This window comes from Haematobia irritans, chromosome 2 (assembly GCF_050003625.1).
Source record: "Haematobia irritans isolate KBUSLIRL chromosome 2, ASM5000362v1, whole genome shotgun sequence".
In the NCBI taxonomy this organism is placed as follows: domain Eukaryota; kingdom Metazoa; phylum Arthropoda; class Insecta; order Diptera; family Muscidae; genus Haematobia; species Haematobia irritans.
The window spans coordinates 103,006,125-103,031,960 of record NC_134398.1 but is presented as its reverse complement, the minus strand read 5'-3'; the positions used below and the strand labels follow the sequence as shown (position 1 = coordinate 103,031,960).

At 34.5% G+C, this 25,836-nt stretch overlaps 1 protein-coding gene and 1 long non-coding RNA gene across 4 annotated transcripts in view; both read left to right on the top strand.

Annotated features, from left to right (window-relative positions):
- Positions 1–25,836, top strand: part of LOC142223579 (uncharacterized) — a 379,474-nt gene that overhangs the window by 1,525 nt on the left and 352,113 nt on the right. The window lies entirely within an intron of this gene.
- Positions 5,241–25,836, top strand: part of Nup154 (nuclear pore complex protein Nup154) — a 186,260-nt gene continuing 165,664 nt past the window's right edge. For 2 of the 3 annotated variants that reach the window (XM_075295768.1, XM_075295766.1), the window contains exons 1-6: positions 5,241–5,477; positions 5,535–5,688; positions 5,751–5,827; positions 5,909–6,065; positions 19,964–20,262; positions 20,330–20,502. In XM_075295768.1, coding sequence (XP_075151883.1) covers positions 5,388–5,477; positions 5,535–5,688; positions 5,751–5,827; positions 5,909–6,065; positions 19,964–20,262; positions 20,330–20,502 — 950 coding nt within the window. In that variant the 5' untranslated portion in view covers positions 5,241–5,387. The remainder of the gene's footprint in view (positions 5,478–5,534; positions 5,689–5,750; positions 5,828–5,908; positions 6,066–19,963; positions 20,263–20,329; positions 20,503–25,836) is intronic. The other variant, XM_075295767.1, reaches the window with a different exon arrangement.

The window sequence follows — 25,836 nt, the reverse complement described above, 5'->3', positions numbered from 1 at the left end:
AATGTTTTGGAAAAACGAATGAGGAAAACGAGTCGGTGGGAACATAGCATAACACTTGAGATATTATTGCTAAAGGCCGGTACTATGTTCATTCTTGCGAAAAATTTTTATGGAAACCATTATTTCGCACATAGAAAGCGGCGTTTTTTTAGGTAGCTTGGAGCGCTATTTTACAGGGAGCGATATTGGATTAAGTTGGTGGTGTTGCTTGTTTTTACAAAATAACATTTTATATTTCCTTGGGCAATTGATCTGCTATTCCTTTGATCCTTTGTATAGTTTCGGAACAAAAATATGGTCCGTGTTTGATTTATAAACCCGCACAAATAGTTTTTAATAAATAAATTATTTCTTAATTCACATTGCAAATGGCGCCGTGCTATAAACGTCAGTTTTTCAACACGAAAAAACAAAGTATCACAAATGGAAAAAATTTCGCAAAATTTTCGCATTTTTTGGTTTTGTATGGAGTTTCAACGCGAAAACCGAACAGAGTACCGGCCTTAATGTGTTGAATTTCACTGTTGAGGGTAATGTCTGTTTTTTGTTGAGAACGCGATTTTCTCAACAATTTCTCAACTTGAATGTTACCCTAATCCTTTGAAAAAGTGTTTGAAAAATTGTTGAAATTTAGCATTTTTCAAACGTTTGTGTTTATTGGGTTTACACATATTTTGAATAGGGTATGTTATTCGGGGTATATTCGAAATTAGTTGTGTTCACATTCTAAAATTGACGTGTTTAGAAACACAAGTTTTCCTCCAAAAAGGCCGGTACTATGTTCATTCTTGCGAAAAATTTTTATGGAAACCATTATTTCGCACATAGAAAGCGGCGTTTTTTTAGGTAGCTTGGAGCGCTATTTTACAGAGAGCGATATTGGATTAAGTTGGTGGTGTTGCTTGTTTTTACAAAATAATAATAAAATAAACGTCAGTTTTTCAACACGAAAAAACAAAGTATCACAAATGGAAAAAATTTCGCAAATTTTTCGCATTTTTTGGTTTTGTATGGAGTTTCAACGCGAAAACCGAACAGAGTACCGGCCTTTATGCTGCATAAAATTGTTGAGCTAACCACCAGCATAGTGAGACCTACATCATGGGAATCAACAAATGGTTGGTGATTCTCGTAGCACTGGACTTGTCTAAAGCGTTCGATACGGTGAACCACACCACGCTCTTGGGAGACATTCTGGGAACCACCCTTCCCAATAATCTCAAGAGATGGTTGGCGAACTACATGGCTGGCAGACAGTCCTATGTGGAATTTAGAGGAAAAAGATCAACGCCCAGGAGGAACAAACAGGGCGTACCTCAAGGCGGTGTATTGTCCCCCCTCCTCTTCAATTTCTACGTGGCTGGAGCTCCCCAACCACCACCAGATGTCCACCTGATAACCTATGCGGATGAAAGAAATAATTTATTTATTAAAAACTATTTGTGCGGGTTTATAAATCAAACACGGACCATATTTTTGTTCCGAAACTATACAAAGGATCAAAGGAATAGCAGATCAATTGCCCAAGCAAAAATAAAATGTTATTTTGTAAAAACAAGCAACACCACCAACTTAATCCAATATCGCTCCCAGTAAAATAGCGCTCATATAAATGTTATATTTATGAGAATTTATAAATGTTTCATAAAATTAATAAACATCTAAACAATCGTGTTTTACTTGACCACAATGATTCTTTTAAAACTATCTTAAAATGCACTTTGTCTGATTGTTTGAAGGGGCTCTTATTGGCGTCCTTCTAAATGTATCCAGAAGGGCTCCTAATAATTGCACTCATGCGATACTTTTTTGTAGTAACTTGGCGTGGTACAACTTCTCAATAGTGACGGCGCTTTTCCGACGAGTTTTGGATATCGTATACGACTGTTTTCGACGTAGTGGGGATTCTCAGAAGCGCCCCAAATTCAAAAAGTGTTGGCAGGGAGCTTGATGTTGAGTTACAAGTTGCAAGTTACATTTTGTAGTGTCTATCAGCCAGTTCTTTTATTTCCAATGGAGGCATCGTGTCTGGAAAAATGTTTGAAAAACTATCACTTTATTCCATTTGGAAATTCTAAAATTGTTCACCAATATACCTTTCACAATTTTAAGCGAAATAACTATGTTTTCAGCACTTCATTATCATTTTTATTTAAATAAATTATATGAAGCTAGTTGTGCTTGGTGTTTCACAAAATATAAAATGGCTCTTGTGACAATAGTATTGGCAAAATACTTTCGTGCGAATAGTGATGGCAAAATACTATCACAGTTGGCGATTGTTGCAGTGTCACTTACGAGTCTGTGGTAGCGATGAGGATGAAATGGAACTTTGAAATGCTGGCAGGGTAACCATCTGTCATTGGTATACAAACATTACCTATAAAAAAATTGTAATGTAAATTGATCTCACATATATGTACATCAAAAGCCTTTGTTGTTAGCACCTTTTGTATTTATTGTCGTAGTTTATTATGATTGTAAATCTTGTAATAAATTAATAAAATCTCAATATAATCTGCCCTTTCATTTGATATTGGAATTTGGTTAGGATAATATTAAAGAAAATCGAGGGCGGTTGCACCAACAAACAAAACAATTAATATGAAATTGCGACAACCAATGCAAAGTTGATCCAACATACTACCATGTAGTTACAATTGCCAAATGTTAGTTGTGCTGACAGATATCATTAGGGATGTTTTCTTTTTGCACTGGATGCAACATTTGTATGGGCTATCCAGATAATCATTGCACTGGCGTTCTATCCAGAACATCTCATCAGTGCAAATCGCGCCGATCTTGCCAGATTGTGTTTTGATAAAGTGACGCTTCATCGATTCACAATAGCACTTTATTGTGACTAATTTATCGAAAAACATGAAATTCAAAGTGGTATAGTGTCACAAATAATCGCAGCAGTAAATATTTATTAATAATTGGAGCATTTCATACATTAAAAATGCAAGATTTCACTTCTTTTCTGTGATTGTTTTTGAACAGCTGATGACAGTGTTGCATATTTTTGGAGATGTCCTGCATAAACGAGTACTCTGTTTTCTTTTAGTCCTTCACGGCTTATGGTATCCACAAGGCATATTAATTAAAGGTAAAGTCACGAGCAAACGTGTGTACACCCCATGGTATTTAGAAAGTCAAACTAAAATGGCAGATCACTTAAGTTGACATTTTGTGTATGTGTAGTGTTGTTGTATTGTAATATTTATGTACACAAAGAATGTAAACAAACCTCCCTGCCAACATTTTTTGAATTTGGGGGCGCTTCTGAGAATCCCCACTACGTCGAAAACAGTCGTATACGATATCCAAAACTCCTCGGAAAAGCGCCGTCACTATTGAGAAGTTGTACCACACCAAGTTACTACAAAAAAGTATCGCATGAGTGCAATTATTAGGAGCCCTTCTGGATACATTTAGAAGGACGCCAATAAGAGCCCCTTCAAACAATCAGACCAAGTGCATTTTAAGATAGTTGTAAAAGAATCATTGTGGTCAAGTAAAACACGATTGTTTAGATGTTTATTAATTTTATGAAACATTTATAAATTCTCATAAACATAACATTTATACGACTATCACATCACATTTAACACATTTTTATGCATTATTAAGAGATTGATCAAGGCATATTAATTAAAGGTAAAGTCACGAGCAAGCGTGTGTACCCCCCCATGATATTAATAATGTCAAACTAAAATGGCAGATCACTCAAGTTTTGTTTGTATGTGTAGTGTTGTTGTGTTTGTGTATGTGTAGTGTTGTTGTATTGTTGAATGCATATATAAAACATCAACATTGTTGAATACTAAACGTAAACAAAGCCTTTGACAAGATGAATGTCGATATTAGTCACCTGATTGCATGACTTTACCTCTTTAATATGCCTTGGAGATTGATGTTGAGTTACAAGTTGTAATTTAAATGTAGCGTCTATCAGCCAGTACTTTTATTCCCAATGGAGGCAGCGTGTCTGGAAAAATATTTGAAAAACTATCACTTTATTCCATTTGGAAAGTCAAAAATTGTTCACCATATACCTCTCACAATTTTAAGCGTTTTCAGAACTTTATTTTCGTTTTTATTTAAATAAAATATAACAAGCTGGTTGCGCTTGGCGTTTCACAAAAAATAAAATGGCTCTTCTAACAGTAGTGATGGCAAAATACTTTCATGTACATTTTGTACTTTTTGATATGCTTCCCACATCACAGTTCGCGATGGTTGTGGTGACATTTACGAGTCTGTGGTAGCGATGAGGATGAAATGGAACGTTGAAATGCTGGCAGGGCTACTAAACGTAAACAAAGCCTTTGACAAGATGAATGTCGATATTAGTCACCTGATTGCATGACTTTACCTCTTTAATATGCCTTGGGGTATCCAGTGCTAAAAGAAAACAGCCCTATTGATAGTTGATGGAACTATCTGCTTTCGGTTGGCAAATAATTCGGTTGAGGCAACGAATTTGTCAAGGCATATTAAAGAGGTAAAGTCATGCAATCAGGTGACTACTATCGACATTCATCTTGTCAAAGGCTTTGTTTACGTTTAGTATGTTTGTTTACATTCTTTGTGTACATAAATATTACAATACAACAACACTACACATACACAAAATGTCAACTTAAGTGACCTGCCATTTTAGTTTGACTTTCTAAATATCATGGGGTGTACACACGTTTGCTCGTGACTTTACCTTTAAGGTGAGTATTAAGTTCGAGTTTAGCCGCTAAAATCGCTAAAGTGAAAACTAAATCAGTAAGAAAAATGCATGAAATTATACGTATTTGTTGCAAATTTTATTAGAACTTGATGGGGAATAGCCCAGAGCAAATTTTCACAAAGTTTGTATTCCCTAAAATGGATTATTAAAGAAAAGTAATCGTGAAAAAATGACGATTTTAGCGGCTAAACTCGAACTTAATACCCACCTTTAATTAATATGCCTTGCGAATTTGTTTTCTGGGTGTACATATTTTTGACATAGTAACCTGTGGAATGTAAAATGTAACCAATAGTAACAAGACATGTTTTCGACAGTTGGCACTCAGCTGTGAACAGCCGACTGCGATGTAGTACCTTTAGTAGTTTTATCATGGATGTGGTGTGGATTCTCAGAAGCCATGTCAACTTCAAAAAAATACTGGCAGGGTAGTACTATGCTTAACGCTACCTTACTTGTTACACAATGTAGTGCTCTAGTTTTGCGCAACTATTTTGGCGTTCACTAGACGCTGTATTGTCATGCTATAGTTCACGCGGTTTATTTTGCAAATGCGGTGTTTTTGATATTTAACAAACTTAAATTGTGTTTTAGTCTTTGTTTCTGTTGTGCCTCCTACTACATTGACAAATAGCTTCGAATTATGAATGTCCAATTGGAATTGCTGGAGCTTGCTGGCAACATGTTTGATAAATATGATGCAATTGATCTAAAAGCCCCTGGGCTACTAGAGGTACAATTTCTTTGGTGTTATAAAAAAACCTTAAAATAAAATACTTTACTTTTACAGATGACCACACAGCACGTTATGGCAACATCCAGTGGTTTAAATGATTATGACTACCAACCACTATCAAATTTGTCAATGGGACAAAAGCAATTGAATCAGTTACAAACGGTTGGAAAAATTCCTATACCACCAGAGATTTTGGAGCATTTCAAGCGTTAGTAGCAGCGTGGATATTGTGTAAAAATGTACTCACTAAATTTTTCTATCCCTTTGCAGATATTAAATGTCATTGCATGATGGGCTTGTTTCCCGAAATCGGGAGGGCCTGGTTAACAATTGATTCGGAAATATATGTTAGTTTCATTGTAAATTGTATTGTTGCGGTTTATCATATCTTACAAAATTTTATTCACGACCTTGTTTCACATATTTAGATATGGACTTATGAACAAACTCGAGACGTTGCATATTATGATGGACTTAACCACCTTATAGTGAGCGTTGGACTAGTGAAGCCAAAGGAGGGTGTCTTCATAAATGACATCAAGTATTTATTAATACTAACAACGCCGATCGAGATAATTGTTTTAGGTAAGTATTTTCTTATTTGTCTGTAGAGCTATGATCATTTATCGATATAACTTATGTTAATAGTCTTTCTGAACGTAAGACTCGTGGATTCCAAATATTTCCAATATGAAGTACTCATGGGAATCGTGTTTATATATTTATCGTTCAATTTATATTTATGGGCCCCTCACCGAATTGCTTAAAATTAATATATGTTGTGTCATTCGGTGAGCTGATTCCAACAAAGTGACCCATACCCGGGGGAAGTACCCGGGTCTTGAGATATAGCCCTCCAAATGGTCAATAATAACTTGATATATCTCTTTTGTCCAATCTAGACAAACTTGGTATCATATGACAGATTATTCAAAGCACTTTTATACGCAAAAAATATTTTTTTAATATTTAATTTACTTTGGGAGATATAAATAAAAAAAGAATATTTTTACCCTAATTTTTTGTTATTTTCGTTCTATCCCAAAAACTCTTCGATTATACCCAATGATTTCTTACACATAGATTGAAAGCCTATATTCTGGCCTTTAGATTGATGTACAACATGTCTATATAAGTCCACTTTTAGCAAAGTTATGGAGTTTTTATTCTGAGTAAAAAAAAAAATGTATTATTACTGAAATATTTTCTCCCCTCCACGTTAGCCCACTTTGGACTCTGTCCGGCCGGATACATTTCCCCCCTTGGGCATGCGTTAGCCCACTTTGGACTCTGTCCATAGGAGAAAGTCTTAAACCCCGGCCGAAGGCCGGCTACTTTCCCCCCTTGGGTCTGCGTTAGCCCACTTTGGACTCTGTCCATAGGAGAAAGTCTTAAACCCCGGCCGAAGGCCGCCTACTCTCCCCCCTTGGGTTCACGTTAGCCCACTTTGGACTCTGTCCGGCCGGCTACATTTCCCCCCTTGGGTCTGCGTTAGCCCACTTTGGACTCTGTCCATAGGAGAAAGTCTTAAACCCCGGCCGAAGGCGGGCTACTTTACCCCCTTGGGTCTGCATTAGCCCACTTTGGACTCTGTCCGACCGGCCACTTTTCCCCCTTGGGTTAATACTTACAACATACAAAAATTATTTCAGTAATAAAACAATTTTTTCTACTCAGAATAAAAGCTCAATAACATTGCTAAAAATTGACATATAAAGACATCTAGTACAATCGAAAGGCCAGAAACTAGGCTTTCAAGCTATGTATAAAAAATCATTGGGTATAATCGAAGAGTTTTTGGGATAGAACGAAAATAACAAAAAATTAGGATAAAAAATTTTCTTTTTTTATTTATATCTCCCAAACTAAATTAAATATTAAAAAAATATTTTTTGCGTATAAAAGTGCTTTGAATAAGCTTTCATATGATACGAAGTCTTGATTGGACAAAAGAGATATATCAAGTTTTTATTGACCCTTTGGAGGGCTATATCTCAAGACCCGGGTACTTCCCCCGGGTATGGGTCACTATGTTGGAATCAGCTCACCAAATGACACAACATATATTAATTTTAAGTAATTCGGTGAGGGGCCTATAAACTGCAGTTGCTCCTATAAGATTATTGGAAATCTAAGGAAATCATGTTTCTTCGAGAAAACTTTCAAGTTAAAGATTTCCCAGATTTTTTCCTCATTGCCAAGATATTTCTCCCATTTAAATTCCTTATTCAAAATAGCAGTATGGAAACTAGCTAATTTGTAAACAGGGGGCATTATTTTGAATTCGTAATGTTCATCAGAAGTAGAGAAAGCTCTTGGCAATTGGTTTATTGAATATTCTATCCATAAAAGTTTTCCCACACTAAGAAAATCAATATGATGTAATTCGTATAATTCTGGAATTCTTAGCTGCGATTCTTCCCTATTTTCTCCTTAAAGTACAATGACAGTTCTTAATTATTGACTATTTAAGTTTTCTTCTTTTAGGCAATGTTAGCGTTATTTTAGTGTGTAAATATAACCTTAGAGAACAATCTGGTATGTTCACCAAGAAAATAAACGAGAAGGGCCAGCGGTTAAAACTAGAAGTGCCCATGTGTAATAGGTACTTTTAGTTAATGTGGTATCACAATGGATTGAATAGCTTAGAGAGCCTGAAACTTAATCGGGCTGCCACTTTAACCTAACCTTAGCGATAGGCGAAACATTTTTTCCGCGAAGAGAAATACAATAAGCTTGTCTGCAAATTTCCACTTTTCTTGTTTCTGAGTGCTGTTGATGTCAATATAACATGAGTTTTCAATATTTCATATTGGAGTTGAATAAAACGTAATATTTTGTTATTTGTGAGTTATTTGAAGATAAAATAATGCCCTCCTGGCCAGGCACAACAAAGTCTAGTGCTGAATAATAACAAAATATGAGCAATGCCAACACTCATTTTCCGCCAAGGAATTAGGATACATTTTAATTTGGCGCCCCTAACCGCCACGGTATTCCGTCGCGTATTGTGTTATTCCCGTCTAAACATCAATATTACTCTCAGGTATTTTCCAGCTTCATCTAGGATAGGTTAGTTGGCAGCCCGATGTATCTGGTCACTTAGACTATTCAGTCCATTGTGATACCACATTGGTGGACTTCTCTTTTATCACTGACTGCTGCCCGATTCCATGTTAAGCTCAATGAGAAGGGGCCTCCTTTTTGTAGCCGAGTCCGAACGGCTTTCCACATACCAGTGAAACCAATTAGAGAAGCTTTTTTTCATGGTAGGGCTTGTTGCCCTATATAAAGTGAAAAATATTAGGGACAGTGTCTACTCACATTTAGATAACATTAAAAACCGAACAAAATATCGAAAATTCTTTTTTGTATAGCGATTTATTTTTTCTTAAAAGGTAGAAACAAAATTAGAAACAAAATGTTACTATTGTACGAGTAATTCGATATTTTTGTTATTTGTTATAAATTTACATGATTTACGTGTGAAAAAATATAAGGACACTTCCTGAAATTTTAAACCTATTACCAAAATAACCACCGGAGCCACCGTGGTGCAATGGTTAGCATGCCCGCCTTGCATACACAAGGTCGTGGGTCCGATTCCTGCTACGACCGAACACCAAAAAGTTTTTCAGCGGTGGATTATCCCACCTCAGTAATGCTGGTGACATTTCTGAGGGTTACAAAGCTTCTCTAAGTGGTTTCACTGGAATGTGGAACGCCGTTCGGAATCGGCTATAAAAAGGAGGTCCCTTGTCATTGAGCTTAACATGGAATCGGGCAGCACTCTGTGATAAGAGAGAAGTTCACCACTGTGGTATCACAATGGACTGAATAGTCCAAGTGAGCCTGATACATCGGGCTGCCAACTAACCTATCCTAGATGAAGCTGGATTAATTATAGTACTTCTCTTAGAGATTATGCTTACAAATTGTATGTGCGAGAGCCATCTATTGAAAATTGGAGGGTATATTGTAAGCAGCGTAATAAAACTAAGCGTATAATAAGAAGAATTAAGACTGCGGCCCATTACAGATTGTTTGATGGTAAAACTGTTAAAGAAATGTGGCATACTCTTAATGACTATGGGGTGGGTAGGAATAGGGACATAATTGATATTGACGTGGAGGAGATGAATAGAAGATTCTCCTCATTTCAGGGCTCAAGGAGCCAAAGTTTTCCATTTTTTCCTGTTGCGGACAGTGGACTTTCGTTTCGTCCAGCTACGGCTGCCGATTTATTTAATGCATTTTCGATGATAAAGTCAAGAGCAGTGGGGTCTGATGGCATACAATTAAATTTTCTTAAACGCTTATTTCCGTATATAAGTGTACATTTGTTGCATCTTGTCAATACAGTTCTAATGACGTCTTCTTTCCCTGACAGATGGAAATGTGCGAAGGTTATCGCTATACGCAAGAATGATGCTACTGACAGTTATAGACCAATCTCTATTATGCCTATCTTATCTAAAGTTATGGAGCATATTATAAAATTTCAAATCAGTGATTATGTATCTATGAAATCTTTAATGGTCAGTCGGGATTTAGAAAAGATCGGAGCACGACATCGGCACTACTTGGTCTTACTGAGAACGTTCGCAAAGTTATTGGCAGTCAGGGTCATTGCGTTTTACTTTCGCTTAACTTAGAGAAAGCTTTTGACAGACTTGACCATGGTATTCTTATTGATAAATTACATAGAATCTACGGATTTTCTAGATCGGCTTGCACACTCTTGATGTCCTATCTGTCTTGTAGGTTTCAATATGTGCGTAGCAATGGTCGCTGTTCTAGTTTTTTTGGTGGTAAGAAGTGGGGTGCCACAGGGGTCCGTCCTTGGTCCGTTACTATTTATTTTGTTCATAAATGATTTGTTTAATTCTCTTTTATGTTCTAACTGTTCAGTGTTTGCATTTGCCGATGATGTACAAATTCTTTTTAAAAGTTCCTCTGGCTTTGTTGAGGTGTTACAAAGTACAATTGATTACTCCATGAGTAACTTGGGGGAATGGATGGGGGTAAATAAGTTGTCTGTGAATGTAGATAAGACAAGAGCGATGTGGTTCGGTAGTGGTGATAGATCTGTTTCCATATGTTATAATGGAGCTTTCATAGAATTTGTGGACGAGCTTAAATGTCTTGGTGTGGTTGTTGATAGGAAATTAAAGTTTGAAAGTCATATTAATACTATTAATTCTAAGGTTAACTTTACACTTAGGAAACTGTACAATATGGAGCTATGTCTCCCTCAATCTATGAAGAAGAAAATAGTACATGCTTTGATAATGCCTCATTTTCTTTATTGTGTTGAGGTTTACTCGGGTACTTTTACTTATATTTTAAAGAAACTTAGACTTCTTTTTAACAGAGTTATTCGATTTATAAATAACGTGAATTTAAGGCAGCATGTTACTCAATATGTTATCGAATTTCTTGGATGTAAATTTTTAGAATTTTTAAATATTAGGAATCTGCTCTTCTTCTACAAAGTCTTTAGAAGTCAGGAACCTGCTTTTTTGATTGAATTATTCCAATTTTGTAGATCGGTCAGAAACCCGCAACTTCGTTTACCATTGCTTACTCCTATCCTAGAGCGATCGTTTCAGGTTAGGGTAGCCCGTGCATTCAATGTTTTGCTAGTTTCCTTTAAATCCTTTCATTTTTCCTTGAATACATTTCGCAAAAGAATTTTTGATTATTATTGTTCAAGTCAGCAGCATTAATTGCACATGTTTACATGATATTGCCCAAACAAAAAAACAAAAAAAAAAATAATAATAATAATAATAATAAAAATAAAAAACAAACAATATATTAAAACAAAAAAATAACAAAATAAAGAATTTTTGATTATTATTGTTCAAGTCAGCAGCATTAATTGCACATGTTTACATGATATTGCCCAAACAAAAAAAAAAACAAAAAAAAAAAATAATAATAATAATAAAAATAAAAAACAAACAAATTACTAAAACAAACAAGTATATATAGCACTAAGTTCGGCCGGGCCGAATCTTAAATACCCACCACCATGAACCAAATATTAGGGTTTCCTTTGAAATTTCAGGAGGGCTTGAGGACTTGAGGACACTTCCCGAAGATAAATTTAAAGATTTCACCTATGAGGACTATATCAGATTCAGGATTTATAAGAACCATTTTTGTTTGAGTTTTAGAGGAATCATTAACATCTCTTGTAAGTGTGCAAGAAAATTATAAAATAACGTCTTAATTTGAAATCTTAAATCTGTGGAAGTAAAATCTGGAAATATTACATTGAGTTTCAAGCAATTTTCATGATCAGTGCGCCTTCTACACCGTCAAGAAGTGAAGTCGGTCTATATGGATGCATTATCAAATGGACCGATAAAAACTTAATCCGATACACGTTTTTGTGAGCATAAAATATCAGAATATTTACAAATTCAGGCAAATCAGATAAAAACTACGGTTTCTAGAAACCCAAGGAGTTAAATCGGGAGATCGTTCTTATGAGGGCTATACTAAAATATGGACCGATACTCACCGTTTTCAGCACACCTCTTTATGACCCGAAAATACCTCTAGATTTCCAATTTCAGGCAAATAGGATAAAAACTTCGGATTCTAGAAGCCCAAGAAGTAAAATCGGGAAATCGGTCTATATGGGGGCTATACCAAAATATGGACCGTTACTCACCATTTTCGGCACACCTCTTTATGGTCCTAAAATACCTCTAGATATCCAATTTCAGACAAATTGGATAGAAACTACGGTTTCTATAAGCCCAAGACCCAAAATCGGGAGGTCGTTTTATATGGGGGCTATACCAAAACATGGACCGATACTCACAATTTTTAGCGCACCTCTTTATGGTCATAAAATACCTCTAGATTTCAAATTTCAGGCAAATTGAATAAAAACTACGATTTCTATAAGCCCAAGACCCCAAATCGGGAGGTCGTTTTATATGGGGACCATACCAAAATATGGACCGATACTCACAATTTTTGGCACACGTATTTGTGGTCCTACAATACCTCTAGATTTCCAATTTCAAGTAAATTGAATAAAAACTGCGGTTTCTGTAAGCCCAAGAAGTAAAATCGGGAGATCGGTCTATATGGGGGCTATACCAAAACATGGACCGATACTCACCATTTTTGGCACACCTCTTTATGGTCATAAAATACCTCCAGATTTCAAATTTCAGGCAAATTGGATAAAAACTACGATTTCTATAAGCCCAAGACCCCAAATCGGGAGGTCGGTTTATATGGGGACTATATCAAAACCTGGACCGATATAGCCCATCTTCGAACTTGACCTGCCTGCAGACAAAAGACGAGTTTGTGCAAAATTTCAGCACGATTGCTTCATTATTGAAGACTGTAGCGTGATTACAACAGACAGACAGACAGACAGACAGACGGACAGACGGACATCGTTATATCGTCTTAGAATTTCTCCCTGATCAAGAATATATATACTTTATATAGTCGGAAATCGATATTTCGATGTGTTACAAACGGAATGACAAACTTATTATACCCCCATCACCATTCTATGGTGGTGGGTATAAAAAATAACAAAATAAAAAAAAATAAATAAATAAAATAAATAAAATAAAAAACAAGTCTAGAAAATAATATAACAATATTTATAGTACAACCTTTGTAAGTAGGCATTTGCGAGTTGTAATCAATTCCTAATTATCAGTTAATTTTTTTTTGTTTCTTTTTTATATACATATGTCAAATTGTTTTTGTAACGTAGTCTACATATTGTAGTTCCCAACGCTGTTTAACCTAATATATATACTTAGTATTAAGGTGCAACTATATGTCAAGTTTATGCAGTCCTAGTTAGTTTTTATTAAAAAAAAAACAAAATAACTCAAATATGTATATAAGTTCGAGGATTAAAAATTGTTAACATAAAAATATATATTATTTAAGCCTAATTATACAATTATTTTTCGAGCTTTTATGGACAGAATAGATTAAGGAACATGGTTAATAGAGCCATTGGAAAACGCCAGATACAAATCTATACACGCCTGTACTGTACATGTTTCGGTTCGGGCGAATGAACCTTTCCACAGCCTTTTGTATAGATCTGGCTGGGAGAGATAACTCAATTTTGGGCCCTTTATGCTAACTCCTTATGGAGAAAACATTTGGGAAATTTCCTCTTACAAATTGAATCATCTTTTCTCCCACTGTACATCATCTTTTCTCCCACTGTACATCATCTTTTCATATAACTTACAAGTCCCTTAATCTTATTTTAATTTCGTTTTGTTACATAGTAATGCAACAACACGAAATTTATTTTTAGAAAGCTAATTTGTTAGAATTCACCTAAGTGGTGAACAGTCGAACAATGCTTATTGTTTCTACAGTCAACTACAACATGTGACAATTTACAGAAACTGGTTTCCAGGATACAACAATTCTAACGCGTACATTAGTCGTGTTTTTCCTAGTTTTACGACGGGCTCATCGTTGCTTATTATATTTCATGTTAGCCTGATACCGAAATTTAAGTATTAATTAAGTATTAAATTTTTAGTTGCAAATAATTGGCATAGAATTGGCAACACTGCTATGAACAACTAACTAAATTTTTGCCTCTCGGAAAAATAATTAAAATCGTTTTAAACAAGATTTTAAAGTAGTTCAATTGTGATTCCAGTTTAATATTTTTGCATCGCAGATAACGGAAAAACTCATATATCTGCTGGATTATTCTTGATTTGTAGATTACATAAAATTGCAACTTTTTGTGACCTGTTGATCAGTATATGTAAACAAACAAAAGCTGCCGCCATCTGATTGATTGTTTATTTACCACCATGCCGCTTGCTTCTAAAATATTTCTTTGTCCAATTTGCAAAGAGAAAATACTAAAAACGAAGTATAATATGCGATGTTCTGGGTGCTCCGATTGTTTCCACCTTGCCTGTGTTGGCTTCACTGAGGACGAGGCTCGAAATAACAAAATGTTAGTATATACATGTGTCAAATGCTCAAGTAGTTGCAGCGATTTGCCTATTGTTGCTGAGAATGCTCTGGTTGTAGCCGCTGTGGAGCCTGTTCTCTCTGCCTCTATGGATGTTACTATTGGTTCTGCTGTGGTATCTAACTCTGTAAGTCATGTTGGTGGTAAATCTGTTGATGGTGCTGTGGATGCCGCGGTGGTCTCTGCCACTGCGGTCTCAACAGAGAAAAATGACATTGCGGGTTTGGAGCTTCGCTTAGATAGCTTGGCAAACTCTCTAAATGCAGAGATGGAAACCCAAATACATAAATGTATGATGGAGTTTAAAAGTAAAGTACATGATATCATTAATAAGGTAAAATTTGAGTTAATGCAACAGATTGCTGATATGAAAAAGGATATTGTTGTCTGCCAAACAGACTTGTCACAAGTAAAGAAAGATATTGCTAATTGTCAATCTTCGCTGGCTGAAATAAATAAAAGGCTTTCAGCTGACATCAAAAGTTTAACAAAGAATAATAATGTTCTTCAAAGGAGGTTGAATAGAGCTAACATCGTAGTGAATGGGCTACCCACTGATATACCAGACTTAAGACAGTCCATTGTAAAAATTTGTAGCCTGTGTGATATTGATATACAGAACCGTGATATACAGCACAGTTGTTATTTTGCTGGGAGGAATTCGGTTCTAGTAAAATTTAACTCAATATATACCAGAGATAAAGTAATGGCGAATTATCATCGGCGCAAACCTATTCAACTAAAGGAAGTAGTTGGTGGAGTTTCTTTATCTAGGGTCTATTTGAATGATCATTTGACACAAGACTCGTCTGCACTTCTTTATAAGTGCCGGAAACTCCGGAATAAAAAAATTATCACTAAATATGTACTTGTGAATGGAGATCTGCCTAAGGTCAGAGTGACCTTTCCAGATAAGGGGGAGAAGGTTTTTGACTTGGATGAATGCAGTAGATTATTAAATACTACTGAAGACCCTATAAATTAAAAATGTATATTTTTAGTAGATTTAAAATTGCTTTTAGTTACTTTTTCCGGGAAACTTTCATGGTTATTTTTGTTTTTATAGCAATTTCATGTGTTAAAAAAAAAAAAAAAAAACAAAAAGAAAAAAAAATGGTAATGATCCAATTTAAATTTAGGCTCCCCAAAAATTGTTTATTCCTTATTATCAATGGTTCATAACATTAACCTTGGTCCCATTATTGATGATGTGTCTTATTTTAAAAGGAAATTTGGTAGATTAAAAGATGATTTTAATTTTGGCCATATGAATTGTCAAAGTATTCGTCCATCAAATTATAGCACCAAAATGGATGAAATTAAAAGCTTGCTTGTAAACAGTGGAATTAAGGCATTTGGTGTCTCTGAAACTTGGCTAAAGCCTTATGTACCTTCTAAAGCGGTTACTATTCCCGGGTATTCACTTGTTCGTAATGATCGGTCCGTTGGTAGAGGTGGCGGAGTGGGTATTTACGTGTCTTCGAGAATGAAGTATAAAGTCGCTTTTCGTTCAAACAACTCCCTTGGTTGTGAGTCTCTTTTCCTTGATATTCAGTGCAGTTCCTCTAGTCTCCTGTTTGGTGTTGTTTATATACCTCATGGGCGAGTGGATGTTTTTGAGAGAATGCACTCTGAACTTTTATCTAGGTTCTCCAATATAATTATAGTGGGGGATTTTAATTGTAATTTATTTGATATAAATAAATCTGCGCATATGCGCTCCATCTGTAGTCGTTTGGGTATGAATATTCTCCATAAATCTTGTCCCACTCATTTTGATGTGGCTCATGACACTTGTTCCCTGATAGACTATGTTATGGTTAGTGATATCACATGTATTAAGATGTATGACCAGGCACAATGTCCTGCTATCTCCCACCATGCATTCATTTTTGGATGTCTATCTTTTCCAGTAAGCAATTCGGAGGAATTTATTGAGTATCGTGACTATCGTAGTATTGATTGGGATGGTTTTTTCAATATCTATAATAACTTTAATTATGATGCCTTTTTCTTTACATCTAATGTTGATATGCAACTTGATATATTGTCTGATCTTATAAGAGATCTATTTTCATTTGTTCCTCTTGTAAGGAAAAGAAAGATGACGAGGACGGACACTTGGTTGGATTCTAGCCGAATAAGGTATTATAGACCTCTTAGAGATATAGCTTATAGGGAATATCTAAGGTGCCGCAGTGATGAGAATTGGCGTGCTTATTGTGTGTACAGGAATAAGACTAAATCGGTCATGCGTTCGGAGAGGAGAAGGTATTACTGTGGTATGTTTAGTAGAATGGATGATACCCAAATCTGGTCAACGTTAAGATCTTCTGGTTGTTTGGATGATGATGATTGTGTCCCTGACATTGATGTTAATTATGTTAATGATTTTTTCGTCTCGAACACATTATCTGGAGTAAACAGTCAAACTTTTTCTGGTTGGAGTGGAGAAATGGTAGGCGAATCATTAGATACTTTTTCTTTCAATTGTGTTTTTGGGTCTGATATTGAGAAAGCTATGGATAGTCTCAAACCCTCATCGGTAGGAGTGGATGGCATCCCTGTTAAGTTTCTGAAGATTATATTTCCGTATATTTCTTGTCTCTTGCTTCACCTTTTTAATAGCATAATTCTGACATGTAAATATCCGGATGCATGGAAAGTCGCTAAGGTGGTTCCTGTTCCTAAGAGTAAAGGCTCGTTTAATGTGGAGAATTTGAGGCCAATTAGTATTTTGCCTTCTTTATCCAAGCTCTTTGAATATGTAGTGAGAGATGCTGTTCAGGAGTACATAGATGATCGAACATTGCTCAACGATTTCCAATATGGATTTCGCCATGGAATTAGTACAGCCTCACATCTGCTTCACTTGACAGATGCAATCAGAGAAACTATTGGTTGTGGTGAATATGGAGTTTTAGTTGGTCTGGATTTATCAAGGGCATTTGACAGGATGAACCATTCGAAATTGATTCAGAAGCTTCGAGCTCAGTTTCATTTCTCTGATACTGCCTGCAGACTCATCTCATCTTATTTATCTGGACGATCACAGTTTGTCTCTGTACGTGGTGTTAATTCTGAGATTAGACATATTTCTAGTGGTGTCCCACAAGGATCCGTTCTTGGACCACTGCTTTTTATATTGTATGTGAATGATATTTTTGTTTCGTCTCCAATTGGTGAATGTTTTCCGTTTCTTTATGCGGATGATATCCATCTTTTTTTCAGTAGTACTTCTACTTTACAACTTGAGATGAATATTAATCATGTTTTGGAACATGTTAGTCGGTGGGTTTGTGATAATGATTTTGTCATAAATAACTCTAAATCTAGAGCTATGTTCTTTTATCATACAAATAATGAAGTAGAATTGAATATAAAAGTCAATGGTTATGGAGTCCCTTTCGTTACTGAGATGAGATGTCTTGGTGTAGTGTTGGATAGGAGACTTAGTTTTGAACATCATGTTGACTCTATTTTTTCGAAAGTTATGTCCACTCTTCGGAGGCTTTACTCGCTAAATTTGTTTATGCCAGTTCATATTAGGAAGAGATTGGGTTTTTCATTACTAATGTCTTCTGTTAATTACTGTATTGAAGTAGTATCAGGTGCGAATTTGGCTTGTTTTAGTAGGCTACAACGAATAGTGAATATGATTGTCCGGTTTGTTTTCTCTTTAAGGCGCAATGATCACACTTCGGGCAGTGTATTAGAGTTTCTAGGGGTGCCTTTTCCTATGTATATTGAGCATAAGGTTTTGATGTTGTTTTATAGGCTAGTAAAAACGGGTTCTCCACCTCTGCTCCGAAGCCGTTTTATTTTTTCAAGGTCAATCAGAAATCCGCAGATAATTTTCCCTCGCTTTAATACGGCTGTTTGTGATCGATCTTTTACAGTGCGTGTCGCTAGAATCTGGCATCGTCTTCCGCTTCATTTAAGAAAGTTTTCTTATTCTACTAAGGAATTTTCTCGAAGACATTTTCTTCATTTAAAAGAATGTATTCAATGATAAAAATCATTTCTTTTTCTAGTCATCAATAATGGACCATAATTTCACATATTTTTTTTATTTCTTTATTGTTGTAGGCTGGGGAGCCAAGGTCTTGTAATTTAAAAAAAAAAAAAAATTAATTTATATATATATTTTTTTATGTTAATTCTAATATTTTTATTATATATTTATTTATTTGCTTAATTGTTATTCAATTCTTTTAGATTTTTTTTTTAAATATTTTTTCTTAATAAACCTGTTATTGTAGTTAGTTTATTACCGCATAAATCTGTAATATATTGTTAATTAGGCCAGGTTTGGCTTTGTGTATATTACTTTGGAGAATAATAAATGAAAAATGAAATAATTAAACTTATTGGTTAATAACCTGCGTTAGTAGGCATTTGAGAGTAGTAATCAATTCCTAAATTTTTATATTTATATATCAAATGGTTTTTGTAACGTAGTCTACATATAGTAGTAAGATATATACTTAGTAATAAGGTGTAATAATGTCAAGTTTTTGCAGTACTTGATTGTAGTCCTAATTATTTTTATAATTTCTTTTTTAAGTAAATTTAATGTAATTCCTTATTTTGAGTATCCCTGTAACCGTATATGTCCATTTCGGCTTCGTTGTAAAATGAGTTAAATAAATAAAAAAATAAATAATAATAAACTATATTTACAAGTAGTAAGTATACTAAATATTAAATACATATTAAGATATAAAAGGAAAAAAGGCTCCCCAGCCAAAGGACTTGTAAATGTGAACACCCGTTAATAATGCGATAACAATGATTATATTCGTGTTAAAGAAAACTCCAAGAAACTAGTTCCAAAACCATTAATGGGAAAACAGAAACTGCGAAGATTTAAAGGTAGTCTATTCCATATACGAATAACGCGGACAATGAAGTAACGTTCACATATAGAATGCGAGATACGAGGCAACATAATCTGAGGTTTGCGAGTCGATCTGGAGAAGAACTCCTTATCAAGAAAAAGCAACCTAGGTCCACATTGGATAGCCCTATAAAACAAGATCAGGTTCCGCAATGAACGTACAGTGCAAAAGGCATACCAAGGAATTCTATAACTTATTCCGAAACGTGGTCAAATCGACCCAAACTAAACACAAAACGTTCTACGATATTAAATATCCTTTCCAGCTTATGCATATTCTCCCCAGTCGTACCGGAAACCACTTCAACACAGTAGCAAATATATGACATAAGTAAACCAAATGAAAGCTTTCTCCTGACAAACAAGTACTGTAGAGCCTACGTAGGGAAATTAATACATTTGAAAACAAGTATCAATATGGGCTCCAAAATTAAGTCTTCCGTCCAGAAAAACACCCAAACATCTCATTTCATCAACACATGTAACTGGCGTTTTATATTTATAGTGCCCTTTCTAGATATAAATTTCGATTGTAAATTAAAATTAATACTTATGCATGTCTTACATTTCTAGGTGTTACTTTTGGAGACACTACTAAAACAATATCATCGCCAGTTCGCAGTGTACAAAATACTTTTGAAGAGATTCAATTAATAAGCAAGCCGATTTTCGTGTTAAGTACTGATAATATTTCAATTAATGTCGTGTTGGGCACTCAAAGTGGTCGTATATTCCTTGGAGGAAGAGACGGATGTTTATACGAAGTATCTTACCAAGCTGAATCCAGTTGGTTTGGAAAACGATGTAAAAAGATTAACCACTCACAAGGAATTGTATCTTATATGACGCCTAGCTTTCTAAAAGTTTTTTCGGTATGTATCAAATAAGCTTTGCAATACTCCGTGTTATTTTAAAAAAGTATACTATGCTCTTCGAAAGGAAAATGACCCGATCGTTCGTATGGCCACAGATAAAAGCCGAAATTTACTTTATGTTCTAACAGAAAAAAGTTGCATTGAGGTGTGGGACATGGGCCAAGATATCAATTCCATGTGCCGAATAACAAAAGTGACCCAAAATGAAATTTCCCAAAGCGCTGGTAATATAATCAAGTAAGTGATACATTAATGTACATTTTAGTTAACAATGTTATGTACCAGTCCCAATGTTATATAAATATTATATTTCAATTCAATCTTTATTAATCAATTAAAGCCCATTGGACTACATTGGACTACATATTGATAGAAATACAATTTATGCGACTTATATATAGATATCCTAAACTAAAATCAAAACGCACTTTCCCTAATAAAACCAATTATTAACTATTTAAATGCAATAAAGTTAAAATTGTTAGCGACAACAGTTATGATAGGTTTAATTTAACTCACAGAAATGCTGAAGAAGTCTTTGATGCTAGCAGGGAGACGATTCCAAAGCATAGCAATACAAACAGCAAATGAGCGTTCAAAAATTGCTCTATTAAAATCCAACAATTTCTGCTGGAATTGAGAAATGAAAAGCTAGAAGATATATAATTGGGTATATCGTATTTCATGACCCGGAAAAAAGAGGCATAAACACCTCGAACTAATGACATCATCAAACGAGCATCTGAAACACTGAGTTGTTCATTTCGGTACCTTCCGAATGTCACACATTTAGTCTTCTCGAGGTTAATCCTTATCTTGTTAGCGGAAGCCCAAAGGAATACACGTCCAATGTTATCATCGAGTCGTTACAGACTGTGTTATATCATTCATGTAAAGCATAAATAAGATTGGTTCTAATATAGAACCTTGAGGAACCCCAAGAACCCCAGAATAAATATCACACAAATTCGAGTTCTGACCATTATTTGAAACAAATTGTGAGCTTCGTGACAGAAAAGAAGACATCAAATTACAAGATGTACCAGAGGAAAATAATTGGTCATTGAGCTTATAATGTAATATGTCATGATCAATCGAATCAAAGGCCTTTCTTAGATCTAATACAGGGAGTATCGATGGCCGGTTACTGTCCATAGCTCTTTTCACAGTGCTAAAAATCTTTTATTTTTGAAACTGATCGTTTGAGCTATCGCTGTCGTTGTAAACAAATTTGAACCACTAATCCCCCACAACTACTACTGAAAATAAATACTACTTAGGTTTCTAACAGGATGGACAAATAGGTTGGAAACTTTCTTCAAAATATATCTAATTTGGGTATCTTGACGCAGTAACATACCAGAAAACTGCGAAGCGGTATCACATATATTCCAGGGGATCGAAAATTTGTTGCTTTGCCCTTAGCTACCATTATTTGCAGTCTTTCAAACCGCTTATTGGAAGGTTGGCCGTTTGCCTAAGGTCAGGGTTGAAAAATCGGCTTTTTAAAAAGTAATAAAACGAACACAAAAAAGTATTTTTTATACCAAATGGTACTCTATTTTATAACAAGTTTTTTACGTTTTTATAATTAAAGTAATAAAATGAAACATGAATATGGAATTAATAAGTAGCAATTCTAGTAACACAAACAGTTATTAGCAATTCATTAGGCACATTTGTACATTAATATCCACCAAATTATATGTTAATATTAAATGTTCATAACATTTAGAATATGAAATAAATTAAACAAGCGGATGTCAGTAATCCAAAAATCTATCAATAAATCTATCAACAAATAAATTGGGAACTAATTTTTTTAAACCAAAAATCTATCGCGGCAAATTCCGTCAAAAATCCATACAATTATCACGAACACTGTACAGTCCGTACTTCCATCTATAGCCATTGATTGAGTAATATGGTCTATTGAAGAATTGTGCTATTTTCAAATTAACGTAATATGGTCTATTGAAGAATTGTGCTATTTTCATGTGGAATCAGTTACAATTTTTTGAATCACGGTCGTTACAAATTAAAATTACTTCCTTGACAATTCTAGTGATTTATACAAATACTTTAATTTGTTAAAATCTTTATTATATTTTGTGATCTCGTTATTAGTTAGACTATTTGAGTGAATTATTCCATACTTTGCAGAAACTACATTATTTTGAATTTGCTCTATTTTACTTTTTAACAATTGAATTTTTATCATTTGTTGCATGTACATATGTTGTTTGTAGTCTTCATTTTCTACTTTATTTATAATGTTAATGCTTTTATCAATAATTTTTCTATCATTCTTAATTATGTGTTTGATTTGATCTATTGCTAAGCTAAAGTGGTCATTAATATATATTTGGTTGTTTATTGTCTCGTCAGTTTGTGAAAAGTGGCGTTGTATTGTTTGTCTGTCATAATCGTCCATAGTTTGTTCTATCTCGTCGATGTTTATTATGTGTAAGATTATGTCATTGTCTAAAACTATGTCCTGATTTCTAATTTCTGTGTCTATAAATCCTGTCTGATCTATTATTTCCGTAAGAGTCATTGTCGTTTCAGTCCGTGGTGTTTACGTCATTATCATTAAGGTTATTATTAGGGCCTGAAAATTTTAAAGCTTTTTTAATATTTATGGGATGAATATTTTGTAATTTCCTTTTTCTAAATTTAGGTTTTTCTTTGTGCCTAAGGGTTTTATAATTCTTTATGAATCCTTCTGTTATTTTTTCTTGATATTCTTCCATACTCTCATTTAACTTGCCTATAATATAATGGTGATATGATTCCTGTCATTTAATGGATACGATGCTCCAAATTTTGTAAATTTATCTATAACAGTTAAGAAATAGTGTCCCTTGATAACATATGTATCTATGTATATAATTTCATTTTTTCTTGTCGGTGTTTCCGTAGCATTAAATTTTGGTTTTATAGGCCTGACAAATTAATTCCAGCAATTTTGGGTAGTATATTTTATTTCTGATTTGATTGTATGTTTCTGATATGCCTGAGTGTAAGCTTTCTTTAACATGGTATAAGGAAATTTGTTTAACAGCTTCGACTTCAGTTTCAATGTCCTGTGCTCTCATAGAGCATTTAATGAATTTTATTTGGTTTTCGTTTGAATACATTTCAATAAGTTTTTCTTGAACTACGTTGTTACTATGGTCAGAAATTTCAGAATATATCCCAATTTTTCCTGTCTTTATGTATCTTCTAAATATGTCTCCCATTTGCTCAAAATCGTTTTCGGCAATGAATATTATTCTTTTTTCATGTAGTGTTTTAAATTCTCCTGTTTTATTGTTTGTCAAAATAATTTGTGTTTTGCATTTGTTTACTATTTCCTCTTTGATTATAAAATGATCACCTAAATGCTCTTCTGCTGAGTGTATTTTTGCAATTGATTTATTGTCTTCTATATTATTCACTGATAAATTAAAAATTTCCGTACTTCCACTGTCTATTTCATCCGCTTTAATTTCTCATTATTTTCTATTCTACCCTATTTTCCTTGCCTTTTAAGTATTCAATATCAAATTGATACTCCCCTAGCTTTAGTAACCATCTTTGATATTTATATCTTTGATACTTATATATATATTATAAGGACATGTCACCACATTCTTATCTTTATATTTTGAATGAAGAAATTTAATAGGTTGGTGGTCAGTTAGAATGTTGAACCGTTTACCACATTGACATAGGGTCTAAAATAATTAACACTCCATAGTATTGCCAAAAATTCTTTGTTTGTCGCGGAATAGTTTCTCTCATGATTATTTAAAGTCCTTGAAGCGTAACACACTGGGTATAGTTCCTGCGATAGCACAGCTCCTATGGCGTAATTGGATGCATCTATAGTCAAATTGGATTGTTTTTCAAAATCTAGGTAACCTAATATCGGATGAGAACTTATCAATATTTTCAAATGCCTCTATGTAAATTGGATCCTTTAGATTGATTTTAACACCTTTTTTTAAATATTTAGTAATTGGTTATGCTATTTTAGCGTAATTCTTAACGAATTTCCGATAATACCCTCTTAGTCCGAGAAAACTTTTTATTTGTTTCTCCGTTTTTTGGTATTAGGGGGTTTGGTTTCATGCCGCCTTTTGTTAAAATGTGTCATAAAAATTCTGTCTCTTTCTCATGAAATCTATTTGAATTTTTAAATTTTTACTTTCCAAAACTTTAAAATTATCTCTAATTGCATTCAATTGTTCTTGTAACGTGGTACCAAAAATTAATATATCGTCTAAATATACTACGCATGTTTTATTTATAAAATCTCTCAAAATTTCATTCATAGGGCGTTGAAAAGTGGCAGGTGCATTTTCAACCCAAATGACATCCTTACAAATTGATATAAACTGTGAGGTGTAACAAAAGCTGTTTTCTCCCTATATTCTTCTTTTACTAAAATTTGATGGTAACCTTTAGCCAAATCTAATGTCGTAAAATATTGAGCTCTTCCTAGTTTGTCTAAAATTAAATCGATGTTAGGTAGAGGGTATTTGTGATCAATTGTTACTTCATTTAACTTTCTATAATCTACAACTAGTCTTTTGTCCTGAATTATCTACCCTTTTCGGTACCAATAAGAGGACTTGAATACCTAGAGTAACTTTTTTGAATAATGCCTTGTTCTTTAATTTATTTAATTTGGCGTCTAACCTCCATTCCCTGTTGAGGTGGGTATCTGTATAATTTGCAGTTAATCTGTTGCTGTGTTGTAGTTTTTATTTCATGTTGAATTTCTGTAGTATTTGTTAATTTATCACCATCTTTAAATAATACATTTTTAAATTTTCAATAACGTTGAAGTTGCCTTATATTCTTCTTCATTTAAATGATCCATCCCTAGTCTGTCTAGATTTAAATCAGTGGCTTCTGGAGTGTAGATTTTGTTTAAATTTGAATTAAAGGGTGATACGGTCAAAATTTGGTCAATATAAACTTATTTCTTTCAATTTTGCATTTAAAAATCCTGAACACCCCTCATTTTGAAGGGGTGTGTGTGTAGAATGTTGCTCCTATTTTGATTTTGGAATTCACCCTTCAGTTGTCAAAATGCCGTCCAAGCAAGAAGAGCAGCGTATCAAAATTTTGCTCGCGCATCGCCAAAATCCGAGCTACTCGCACGCAAAGCTGGCAAAATCGCTAAAAGTTGCCAAATCAACCCTTACAAATGTAATTAAAGTGTTTGGGGAACGTTTGTCGACAGCCAGGAAGTCTGGATCGGGGGGAAATCGAAAACCGGAAGCCGCTGAGACGACAAAGAGAGCTGCCGGTAGTTTCAAGCGAAACCCTAACCTCTCTCTACGAGATGCCGCAAATAAGCTGGGTGTATCGTCTACAACCGTGCATCGAGCCAAAAAACGAGCCGGACTATCGACTTACAAGAAGGTAGTGACTCCAAATCGCGATAATAAACAAAAACGACGGCCAAAGCGCGATCCCGGAGGCTGTACACGACGATAAAACTGTCAAAGTTCGCAATAAAACTGTCAAAGTTCGCAAAGAAATATCTGGTTTGGCAAGCCATCTGTACCTGTGGCT